This window comes from Python bivittatus, unplaced genomic scaffold (genome assembly GCF_059951505.1).
Source record: "Python bivittatus isolate LINGU-HERP-01145 unplaced genomic scaffold, Pbiv_v1 ctg000060_np1212, whole genome shotgun sequence".
NCBI lineage: Eukaryota > Metazoa > Chordata > Lepidosauria > Squamata > Pythonidae > Python > Python bivittatus.
Genome location: NW_028277044.1, coordinates 18,941,705 through 18,954,430, shown reverse-complemented (window position 1 = coordinate 18,954,430; position 12,726 = coordinate 18,941,705). Strand labels below are relative to the sequence as shown.

At 37.9% G+C, this 12,726-nt stretch overlaps 1 protein-coding gene across 3 annotated transcripts in view; it reads left to right on the top strand.

The window, feature by feature from the left end:
* Positions 1 to 476: 476 nt before the first annotated feature.
* The window catches only part of SLC9A4 (solute carrier family 9 member A4), a 28,696-nt gene continuing 16,446 nt past the window's right edge, over positions 477 to 12,726 (top strand). The window contains exons 1-6 of one of the 3 annotated variants that reach the window (XM_088136586.1): positions 477 to 1,795; positions 3,630 to 4,093; positions 6,928 to 7,187; positions 9,743 to 9,960; positions 11,897 to 12,099; positions 12,462 to 12,548. In XM_088136586.1, coding sequence (XP_087992712.1) covers positions 1,534 to 1,795; positions 3,630 to 4,093; positions 6,928 to 7,187; positions 9,743 to 9,960; positions 11,897 to 12,099; positions 12,462 to 12,548 — 1,494 coding nt within the window. In that variant the 5' untranslated portion in view covers positions 477 to 1,533. The remainder of the gene's footprint in view (positions 1,796 to 3,629; positions 4,094 to 6,927; positions 7,188 to 9,742; positions 9,961 to 11,896; positions 12,100 to 12,461; positions 12,549 to 12,726) is intronic. The other 2 variants (XM_088136584.1, XM_088136585.1) reach the window with 2 other exon arrangements.

Genomic DNA, 12,726 nt, shown 5'->3' with positions numbered 1-12,726 from the left:
TCACTGATTTGATCAATCTGCAATCCTAGGAAAGTGAATTCTTGCACTCCTTTGATCTCTTCACCATCAGTTGCTATTTTGACATTTCTATTCCTTGCAGTGGTCATTACCTTGGTCTTTTTGATGTTCAAAAAGAGGCCAAATTTCTCCCTTTCTTCTTTAATCTATTTGACCAGAAGTTTCAGGACTTCTTTGGTTTCTGAGTGGAGACTTGTACTGAAGATTGTTGACGTTCCTTTCTCCAATCTTTACTCCAATTGTTGATTGTTCAAGTTCCAGCTTCCTCACAATTACTTCACAGACATGGTGAATAAGAAAGGTGAAGGAATGCAACTTTGCCCCACTCCTTTCTCTATCTTGAACCAATCAGTGTCTCCATATAGTGTTTGCACAGTGGCTTACTGATTTGTGTTCAGTTCCCAAACTTTCTGGCACAAGGCTGTGATGGTTGTGGGTAATGCAGGCCATAGCAATTCTGCAGGGATGGTATCAACACCTGGGGCCTTGTTGTTCGGCAGTTGGCTCATTGCCCACACAACTTTTTCCTGAAGGATGGGTGGTTCTATTTCTGCTTCCCTTTCCTCATCATCCTGAGGAGGTTAGGCCTCTTTGCTGCTGGCATATAGCTTTTCTGTATATTCTCGCTATCTGTTCTTAACACCTTGTTGGTCAGACAGCTCTTTTCCTTGCTTGTTTTTGATGATGTTTTTATGAGCAGTAAATGGTGTTCAAATCCTTTTGATTTGTGCAAATGCATTCCTGACATGGTCCTTCATGCAGTCCTCTTCTAGCTGCTTGCAACACTGGTCCCAGTAAACTTCATTGTCTTTCTTTGCTGTTCTTTGGAAATCAGCATTCAATCTCCTTGCTTCCTCCCATTTGCCTGCAGCTTTGGCTCCCCTCTTTTTTTTTGCTTGGCTACTCTGATGGTTTCATCTGAGAGCCACTTGTGCTTTTCCCCTGGTATCCTGGTATCTTCCAGTAATTTCTCAGATATCCTAATATCTTCCAGTAAAGTAATGGCTGCAAGTCTTGTGACTTCCATTAGGTGTCTCTAACATAACATTTGATGCGTTTCTGCCACAAAGCCAGAAATGATTAAGTGTAAGTAAACCTGGAGAAAAATGCTATTGGAGGAGGACTTGTTGAATAGATTCTGTTTCTGGATTCTTTGCAACTCAGTAAGTCTGATGGATTATTTCTTAGCAGACTTAGGTCAAAGATTGTGCCATTAGGCATAAAACTGTATTCTTTCTTTCCTTCCAAATGGAGTAAGAAGCTGCAGTTGCAAGCTGTGTCAGAAGAACATGGTGAAACATTGAAAAAAATCCTGCTTTCTAAATTAAATTTAGTTTAGTTTCTTATGAACACCTAAAGAAGAATGAATTTGAGAAAACCAAGCAACCAGACAGGAAGCGTACATAAGGCTGGAACAATCCTAAGGATTCTGACTTAAAATGGGAATTTAACAAGGTAAATCAAGTTTAAGCATTCCACCCTTGAAGACCTCCTATACGTAAAATTCTTCTCATCATGGCTGTTGAGATATTTGGGTATCCAAATGTTCTCAGCTGGTTGCTCCTGCTATCAAGCCTGGAAAGTTATTTTGCTGCTGGAGACCTGTATTTGCAACTTCCTCAGAAGAATTCTAGTGCTTTAAATAAAGCAGACCCCTTTGATGCTACAGAATCAGGACGAGATGAGAGACTACATATTTTCACAGTGGACTATGAATATGTGCAAATCCCCTACGAAGTTACACTTTGGATACTCTTGGCTTCCCTTGCGAAAATAGGTGAGTGAAAAATGCTTCCTTAATAAAAGTAGGTGGGAAAGAGTAAAACTGCAAAAAGAAAAAAAAAATCAGCTTGTTACTGAGGAAATAACAATTTAGTGAGATATTTTAGGCTGTGAAGAAGATTCTACTCGAGGCTTGAAAAATTAAGTACACTGATCACCCAAAAGTCAATAGTGCAAATGTCACCCAGTGAGAATAGATACAGTGCTAATGGTCTTAAATTTATTTTGTGATGAACCCAAATTAACCTCCATATATTTTATGTTTGAATGCACACACTTTAGAGATGTCTTCCAACTTCTTAATTCAGACACCTTCAAGAGCATATGCAGTGTTTGGTGTGAAAAAGTTAAAATTTGCTCTGAAAGTTTCACCTCACTAATTTTGGAAAAGCACTGAAGGTTTTGCATTTTTGAGCTCAATTTTTAAATGTAAAGCTTTTTTTCCCCCTCACCTTTCAGTTATAATGTGTGGAAGAAGATGATTTTACAAAGTAAAATACTAAGCATGTTTACTTGGATGTAAATATACTTGTACTCAATTGAGTTTATTACACTAGTGATTGTGAATAGACCTACAGTTTTAACAACAATTTACATTTTCATAAGGAAGGGCAATAATTTGTTTCACTCAAACTACTTGAAAATACACTCAGTTAATATTTTTGTTTAAATGGTTTGACTGCATTGCCTACGTTTGGAAAGAAATCCAAAGTAGATCAATATTGAATTTAAGAAACCAATACTTAAAATTATTACATTAAAAACAACTAAAAATAATAATTATTTTTAAAGTATCTTCCCAAATATCAAACTCTAAAACTTGACCCATTGTCAAAGATATGCAGAATTTAAATTCTGTTGTAATCTGATTGATGCTTATCTTTTTATTGCTAAGAAGAATAATGGCCCTTGGTGACTTCTGTTTTGCCTGAATACAGTGAAGATACAATACAACCTTCTTAAACACTTTAAAAAGATCTATTTTTTGATAGAGTAATTAATTGATTTGAGTAATTAATATACAACTTTATTCAGATTTCTTCCAGTAAATGGATCAGTCTACATTATATTATGTTTATGGTGATGATGAAGCCTTTGGTACTAATCGTTTAAGCTGCTCTGATATCATGGAGAATTATGATGATGATGATGATGATGATGATGATGATTTAATTGATTTATATCTTTATATATATTAGAATGGATAACCATTTCTAATAGTTGCAGAACAAAATTGCTAAAGTATCTGCTGTTACCTCTGTATGAGGAAGATACAGTTGTAACTGTGGCTGTGATAAAAATCTTACACAAAAGTGATCCTGGGAGACAGAGAATGTGACATGACAGGTTGAGAAGCTATTTGACAAATGGCATTCCTAGATACAATATAGCTGGAAGAATAGAGCATAACAGATGATAGAACGTCGATTAAACAGGAGAAGGACAAGGCCATTGAATGGGAAAGGAAACATAACACTGAGACAAAAAAGGTCAAAAGAGAAAGTTAAACTCGTTTAAATCTATTAATCACAATGGAATTAAGCTAGCTGATCAAATCTGGCTGTGTAGTATTGCAATATTCCTTATGCATTTTGGTTGCTCAGAGAATCTTCCATTCATTCAAGGAATGGGTGAACTGTATTTGCTATTGCTGAAGAGGCAACAACTTGTCCATCTTTAGCAGTAGTGTGAGAAATCTGGCCCAGGGATCCATTAGGCTAATGCACTGCTGATCTCTGAGCTGAAGAACAAATTGTAGAGTAAGACTTTGTTCTCCCCAAACCCCAATAATCATACCATGATGATTTTATTTTCCTGTCTTATTCAAGGTTTCCATCTCTACCATCGACTTCCACACTTCATGCCAGAAAACTGTATCCACATTGTCATGGGTGCTTTAGTTGGTGGGATTATTTTTGGCACCCATCACAAATCTCCACCAGTTATGACTACCAGCATTTATTTCTTATACCTCCTTCCACCCATTATCCTTGAAGGAGGTTATTTTATGTCCACCCGTCCCTTTTTTGAAAACTTTGGTTCAATTCTTTGGTGGTCTGCAATGGGTTCCCTCATCAATTCCTTTGGCATTGGATTGTCACTTTATGGGATTTGCCAGATCACACCCTTTGGCCTCCAGGATGTGAACCTGCTTGACAGCCTGTTGTTTGGCAGCATGATCTCAGCGGTGGATCCTACAGCTGTCTTAACTGTCTTTGAGGAGATGTCAGTTAACGAACAGCTTTACATGATGATATTTGGAGAATCCTTATTAAATGATGGGATAACTGTAGTAAGTATGTTGCAACTTTTTGTAAAAACCGAGCTTCTCTAATGCATGCGTGTACGTACTCTTCTCTTTCTTCCTAGGAGGACAAGGCAACCCATATTCCTTTTTTGTTATTCCAACAACCTTTTGAGGTAGGCCTAAAATAACCCATACATTTGGGGGCTGATTAAGGATTAGAACCAGTTCCCTGGTCAAATGGAGTCTAGTACTGTTATCTGGTGAATGGTACAAAAAATGATACTGTCCAGATTTAAGCCGCAACCTGTCATGTTTATAATCAAATAAACTATCAAACGTACATTCATTGTATTGCCTTTCAAAAACTTTAATTACAAAGATCATGCTGTCTTTATAGGTGAGGAACAGAAGTGACTGAATCCTCCAAATTAGCTAGTGAATCTACAGCAAAAGATCCTTAATCAAAATGACACCTAAGCATCAATACATGTCTTAGCTTTTACAATTTGGCATTAATTTACAGCTAACCATTTCATCAAGAATTAAAAACCATGGTGTTTATCTCACTCAGACTAAGAATTCCAGTCTCATCTTTTTTCTACCCAAGCAATGATTCTCACTCGGTGTTCAGACTATGCTCAGAGATATCATTGAGACTATTTTGAGTATGGACAGATATTTATCTGTAATCAGCCGAATCAACCCATTGCAGCATGAAGACCTCTTAATTGAATGTTATGGAGCATAATCTACCACACTGGCCCAGTGCAGGCTGGTAAATAGACTTTTTTTTTTTTACTTAGGGTCAATTGAAGGCTGAGAGACAATGACTCACCCAAAGTAACCCAGTTGGCCTCCATGCCTAAAGGAGGACTAGGTTTCCCAGCTCCTCTACTTCTAGTCCAGCACCTTCACTGCTACACTACACAGGCTCTCATATATTTTGTGCTGGGATATAGACAAAAATTTCTGCTACAGCTGCTGTTATACAGATCTCAAAGATGGTAGATGGTGGTATAAGGTTTTTTTCTTGCTACTTTCCTTCTGAGGCTGATTTCCATGTTATGCTTGGATGGGTACAGTGTCTTACTGTGGAAACTGACCTGTTGCTAAGCAGATTTCTCTATTCTTCAAAACAGCATCTTGCTTTTGATAATCTGCCATATAAAACATGCGTATTTACTTACTTGCTTACTTCAGTTGCTGGATCCACATAGCCTCTCAGTGGCATATATAATGCCATAATATTCTTTACAAAGGACACCTAAACAATGCACCATGACAGTGATGCCCAGTTCCTTTAACGAATTCCAAAATCTGTATGGACTTTTGGAAGCCCAGTATGGTGAAGGAGGACTGGATATCTCAGGAGAGTCTGATCCATAGAACATGGGTCAGTGGGAAAACTCATCCCTGAGCGCTTGTAGATGGCATTCCCTCACAATCCCTTTTGGACTAATCCTTTTAAATAGATAGATTTTTTTTTTTTTTTGGCAAGAGTATGAAAGTTCCTGTCTTTGTCCAGGGCATATTTCAACTTCCTAATCTAATCCACAGCTCCCAATATTTCTCCTAGTTTCCCATCCAAATTCTACCTAGACCCAACCCTGCTTTGTTGTGGAGTCCTTGGGGTTCTCTGAGCTTGGTTGTTTTCTTGCAGACATTTCATTACCCGGCTAGGTAACATCCTCAGTGTAATGAAATGGGTAATGAAACGTCTGCAAGAAAACAACCAAGCTCAGAGGACCCTAAGGACTTCACAGTTCAACCCTGAGCTATATATATTCCCTTCTATTCAAACACTTACTTTGTTTCCAAGTTCAAACAAATTTAACCAGCTGATGCAGTGAGAATATATGATAATGCTTCTCCAAATACTGTAGCTTGTATCATAGCAGTGACTTATTCAGAGTTGAGTGTTGCAAATAAAAAGAGTAATTTACTCATCAGTTGGTTTATTTTGTTATAATGTTTGCATTCACCAGTAGCAGTCCCCCCTGGGGACCTTACAACAATGAAGCATTGACACACAGTATAAAACTAACAGAACAGTAAAAAGGCAAGCTCACATTTTAGAACATAAATAAAAATGTTATATCCACCATATAATTTGCAATGTATCCAACACAGGTCGACCTTTTAAAGCAAATCTTCACCTGGTAGATAGTAATAAAAAAAAAAAGTTTACAGAAGGCATCAAATGAGTGTCTTTGGGATGGACTTTCCATGACCAGAATGACAGCGCTGAAGTTGACTTCACAGATGACTGAAAACACAGATAGCAAGAGCAAAAATTCTTCAATCATTCATTCATTTATTTTAAAATTTACAGCTCACCCCTTTAGTATGCATGCCTGTTTTCTGGCACAGAGATGCAGTCTGCTAATGTATTTTATGTTTTTCATTTATTTAGTGTCTTCCATGTCTAATGCAGCAGCAGGTGAAAAGAGAGCGACCTTGAAGTCTCTGAGTATCGCTCATTTATGACAGATGATCAGTTTGCCAAATGCAACAAACTGAATTAAAGATACCACTTGCAGGAGAGAATAATATTGCATATAAAAACCATTTGAAAATACTTGATCAGCTGAAATCTCATGGATCGGTGGTGCTGTGTAACTAAATCAGACCCAGTTATATTCTCAGATTTTCTTTTGGTTCCTTTTTGATTTATTTGAATTTATTTGCTACATTGGGACACTGGATGCTGTGAGAGGGAATAGTCCTTCTTAATCAATTATCTATTTAAGGCTATGATGGAGGGGGAATTTCACTGCCGAGCATCTGCTGCACTGCCACAGCTGGTCTAAAGGAGAGTGGCAATGAGCATCTCTGGGGAGAACCAAGGATGAAATGTTTTGTTTCTTTCCCCTGTGCAGGTCCTATACAACATATTCATTGACTTTACCCAGATGCATAAATATGAAACGATTGAACCCGTTGACATCCTGGCTGGCTTTGCTCGCTTTTTTGTGGTCAGTCTTGGAGGGCTTCTCTTCGGCATTGTCTTTGGATTTGTGGCTGCTTTTATGACTCGATTCACCCAAAACATTTCTGCCATTGAACCTCTCCTGGTCTTCATGTTCAGTTACCTGTCCTATTTAACCGCAGAAACACTTTACATATCTGGCATCTTGGCGTAAGTAGAACTTGCAATGTTCTAATTAACTTATCGTTTCCTAGTTTTACACCCTTGAGTAGTTGCCTCAGGTGATAAGAAAGACTGTTTGAGGAACCACAGGACTTTAGTCACCAGGCAGTAATTAATTTAAACAAAGTAGATTTAGGCATTTCCTTCATTTGATAATAATGAACTCAGCATACGGTACTGAATTACACCTTTATTAAGTGGTGCTTAGATCAAGGGCAGGGCACGTCATCATGCTGGTGCTTATTCTCATAGTGGAGTGATTTTTACTGCCAACCAAGTTTCAAGATAAAATTGGGGGGGAAATGGTTGCAAAGCTCCATTCATCCAAAGTATATTATTATGAAGTCTTTCGGCAGCAGAATCTGGGCCAAGGACCATACTTAAGACTGTGAATAATATACGGGGCAAAATGCTAGGACAAAGCCATTTTTGATTTTGTTTCATTTAAACAATTAAAGCCAAATATTGATAATGTGATTATTCTTTTTGCATGTATTTAACCATTTTTCTTCATTGTTACATTAAATATGACAAGCTGGTAACAATTTTGGGAAATCTCCAGGAGTTGCTGTTGGGGCTTCAAAGGATATGTGTTAAGTTGTTCATCTTCTGCTAAAGAGTGGACAAAATCAATTGTGGCAATTAGCCCTTCCCTTGCAGTGGACAAGCCGGTGACTGGCTTCCTATTTTGACAGCTTCGTCCTCAGCAATGGATGGCAGTAGCAGATAACCTTCTCTGCTCTGGTGAAACGGAGTTATGGCAATGCAGGTAGTCCCCAGGTTAAGAATGCCTGGTTGAAGGACGACCATCGTTAAGAACGGAGCCTATTGTAGCAAAATTTGTGTTAAATAGAAAATGATTTGAATTAAATACACAATGATTTGAATTAAATACACAATGGTTTGAGTTCATTACACAATACTACTTATTGTACAGTACTTGTACTGTATTGTGCTTACAGTATTATACAATAATGTTGTTTCAGCTTACATACAAATTCGACTTAAAGACTGACCTTGGGAATGGAACTCATTCTTGAACTGGGGACTGCCTGTATCTCATTCTTCCTCCTTGGCCACTTTCTGGAGCCACTCCATCCTCTAACCCTCCCTACCCTAAACAATGATATGCAGCTATACAATATTACATAAATTAGGTGACAGGCACTCTGCTCTTCATCTGATTGTCTCATGTTTTATTTTGTCTTAAAATTTATTTTCTCTTGATTTCTAAGTACTTAAAAAACTTTACGTTAGGGAGCCATATACAATGGCCATAAATAAATAGAACCCGAATCAAGATTTTATGGTTCCGCCTTCTGTTGGCCTCCAGGTGTGACACAAAAACTATTTAGAGGATTCATAGCCAGACATTCTTTAAGCAGTAACTTCCCCACATCTGGAGATCAGAGGATTAGGGAAGGCAACTATACTATATTTGTTCTTAGCCAGAAGACTGAAAAGCAATTAAGGCTGCTATAACCTGGAAGCTGTATCCTGGAAGATATGAATTCTACCACCCTCTAGTTTTCAAGTTTTCTTTTCCAGAAGAAACATAAAAATTACATGACCACAGAGCATGCTCAATCCATGCTGTATTTTTGAGGGAAGAAGGATTAAGTCTCCAGTGTGGGCTTTGTTTGTTTGTTTTAATGGATGTCTATTTCTGCAAATCTCCACTTTACTCCAAGCATATTGACAACTTCTGTTGCTTCTATTTGTCTTTTTCTGGTACCAATTCAGTATGTACTGATAAACTCATTTCCCTTTATAAAGGAGTGCATCTTATAATTAAATGTGCATCTTAAAATTAATCTCAGTGCAGGTAGGGCATTAGCAGCAAGAACCAGCACAAAGTAGCGTGAGTTCCAAACCTTTCCCACGTCTAATTATTTCTTGTAAATCTCCCTAAAATAATCCTACTGGTACTACAGATGAACTTCTCTATTCTAGCCAGAATAAGAAAGTCAGTATAATTACACTTTGGGTGGCACTTGCAGGACAGCATTCTTGCTCACTGATTCTTCTTTGCAAATTCCCCCAGACCAGCATAAGCATTACAGATGTGTTGCTTTTATTTTATATGATTCTGGTCTAAAGATAATTCTAGATAATGGGTTTGTGATTAGTAGGCATTCTAACATGATACCCAGACCAGCTTCCACAAACAAAATCTTGATGCCCCAGATGGCTCGTTGCTTGCACCATCCCAATCCCAATCGCTGGTGTTATATTTCCAGGTTAACAGGTCACAGCTCAGAAGAAGAGTTATGTTGTGTGTTAAAAAAACAAAAAAAAACAAAACCAAGCCCAAGTTCAACTCTGGGAATAGTTGAAAAGGGGAAAAAATGTTACCCCAGAATGCTGCAGCCAGTCTGTGTATGACAGGAATAGACAAACTCCAACTTCTGACTGAGGCCATAAACTAACCCTCATGATGACTATAGAAATCTGCCATTTAACAAACAGGACTTGTTGTCTTTTCATCCTCTACTGTTTCCAGTGGTTCATACTCCTTTTCTTCCATGTTTATGACTCAACAGGATTACAGCATGTGCAGTAACAATGAAGAAATATGTGGAGGCCAATGTTTCTCAAAATTCCTACGTAACTATAAAATACTTCATGAAAATGCTGAGCAGCGTCAGTGAGACCCTGATCTTTGTGTTCATGGGAGTGTCTACAGTTGGTCGGAACCATGAGTGGAACTGGGCTTTCATTGGCTTCACCCTGCTCTTCTGCATGCTCTGGAGGGCACTAAGTAAGTTATACTTGCAGTCTCATTGGAAAGAAACTTGGTGGATGAAAGGCTTTGAACAGTGTTAGCTGAGACAGAAAGGAAGAGGGAGAGAATGTAAAGAGAGAGAAATGTTGGGACTGTTCAGATCTGACTGGTCTAACCAGTTTAACAAGGATTTCAGGTGTATTATGTTGGCCAAGACAGATTGAGGCATCGTTTACTTTGCTGAGAGAAAGTATTACCTATAGACTCCTCTGGAGATATTGCTTAAGGCAGGATAAGCAGGTTTCGGGCTCATGGTATATATTTTGTTTTTGCTAGACTCTAGCGATCCACTGACTAGAGAGTCATCTGTAAAACAGTGACTCAGAGGAGTAACTATGCCCCAAGTATTAAGAAACAAGATGCTCCTCAGCACAAGCTGCTCAGCCAAGGAATTTGTGATCAATAAGCTCAGCATTCCTCTTCACAGACCTCCATTCGTCATTTTCCCCCAAGTTTATTTCTTTAGCAATGGCATTCCTTGGGGAAAAACTTGTTACCTATTTTATTTCTGCGAAAACTAATTGTGGGGAAACTCTTACAACTCACAGATGGATCCATGGGTTCCTCTGTTTGACTTAAGGAAATTAAACTGAGAATGAAAACAGTTGTCGTCGTCGTCATCATCATCATCATCATCATCATCATCATCATCCTGTTAAAACTCTTGAATATGAATTTAGGTTAAGGTTAGAAAAAACACTATGGTCTGCCTACGTGTACAATAATATTTTTAGAACCCTATGTGACAGTGAACATGGGATTGAGGTTGTGCATTAAAAAAGTACTCAAAGTTTTACGAAAGCTGCCTCCAATTTTAGAGGGGTAGCTGAGGCTTGGTTTGGCTTGATGTGACCAGCTGATGGAGAAGAAAAACATCAACATAAGAGCGTATGATCTCATCAAGAACCAAATGATTCAGAGAATTGAAAATGCCCTTTAAACTAAGAATAGGACCGCAAAACATAATGTATATTCTAGTTGAGTCATTCCTTAGGCTATAAAATTACAAACAATGATATATTTATGTTTGACAATGCATTTAATGTACATCTTTTTAATAATAAATATTGATGTAATTAAAAAGGAAATATTGTGTAACTTGAATGCACATGTAACTGCATACACATAAAATACCACTGTTATAAGTAGCTTAGAATGTTGTACTCTTGTCATATCTTAAATGCAAAATAAAATTATAGCTCTGTGGAGTTGTCAAATCTCTGTGAAAAGATCATGATAACTTCGCAACTACTTAGTGGATGAACGGTTTTTTTGGATATGGGCCCAGTTCCTAGCCTCTACATATGGATCGAATACATGGAATGCATGTATCGAAATGGATAATATCTCCAAATGAAACTTTATAACAGTGTCATGAGAAGCAACACTCTCCCTCATATTCTGATATTGAAAAAATAGTATCTTTAGACATTCTTGAAGATGATGAGCTACCTTAAGTTCTCAGAGTTGTGAGGATTTAAACAGATGTAAGTGTGAAGTCATGAGAGCCAGTCTGTAGTGATTAAGGCATCAGGCTCGAAACCAGGAAACCGTGAGTTCTAGTCCCACCTTAGGCACAAAGCCAGCTGGGTGACCTTGGGCCAGTCACTCTCTCTCAGCTCTAGGAAGCAGGCAATGGCAAACCTCCTCTGAAATCTTGCCAAGAAAACTGCAGGAACTTGTCCAGGGAGTTGCCAGGAGTCAAGACAGATTCAAAGGCACCAAAAAAAAAAAAAAAAAGTATGAAGTCAATACTACAGACCTAGCTTTCCCACCTAAGCTACTTTACTAATATATTCCCTATGTTCAGTCACTATGCCATTATACAGTACTCTTTGTTTGGTTAGGATAGTTTGTACGACATCAATGTTTCCATTTCTGTTTTATTAGTGTTTTTTTATTTGTTTCCTAGGTGTGTTCCTACTGTTCTCCATTTGCAACAAGTTCCGGACTTACAAATTTACTCTTAAAGATCAACTTATTGTTATCTACAGTGGGCTAAGAGGAGCCAGCAGCTTCTCCCTTGCATTTTTGCTTCCTACAACTCTCTTCCCCAGAAAGAAGATGTTTATCACCTCTACTATTGTGGTGATATATTTTACTGTTTTCATTCAGGTAAGGAGAATATTTAATCACAAAGCATCAGTGGGTCTTGTGGACCTTAAAACAAATTTTCACTGGATGGATGTTTCCCCTGGAGATCTTCCTCACCCTTGCATCTAACTTGATCTTCTTACAAAACTGGACTTCTAGAGTTGTGCATATAAGTAAATGCATCTTAGTGGTAAAAATTGCTGCTTTAAATATCAGGTCCTTTTTTTTCCAGAAGCTATTTTGTCATGTCAAGTAATCAGGAGGTAGAAGTGGCCCTCAATTAATGTTACAGGCATCTCCATTCATTTAGGATATACTGTTTAACTGCATAGTTTAATGGTTGGATTAACATTGTATCACTTCTTTCTTTATTTCAAATGAAGGGAATCACCATTAGACCACTGGTAAAATACCTAGACGTTAAGAAGACCAATAAAAAAGAATCAATCAATGAAGAAATTCATGTGCGAGTAAGATGAATTTTAAAATATCAATTGACAGTAGGAATATAGGAAGATTATAAATTATTGCCCATTCCTACTGGTTTTGGGTCTCCAAAGTTCTAGGAATAGCTATCCATTTTTAATGTTGGGTTTGCAACTGGGATCAGCTGCCTCAAAGCAGGTGCTCTACTACTTTAAAACTTGA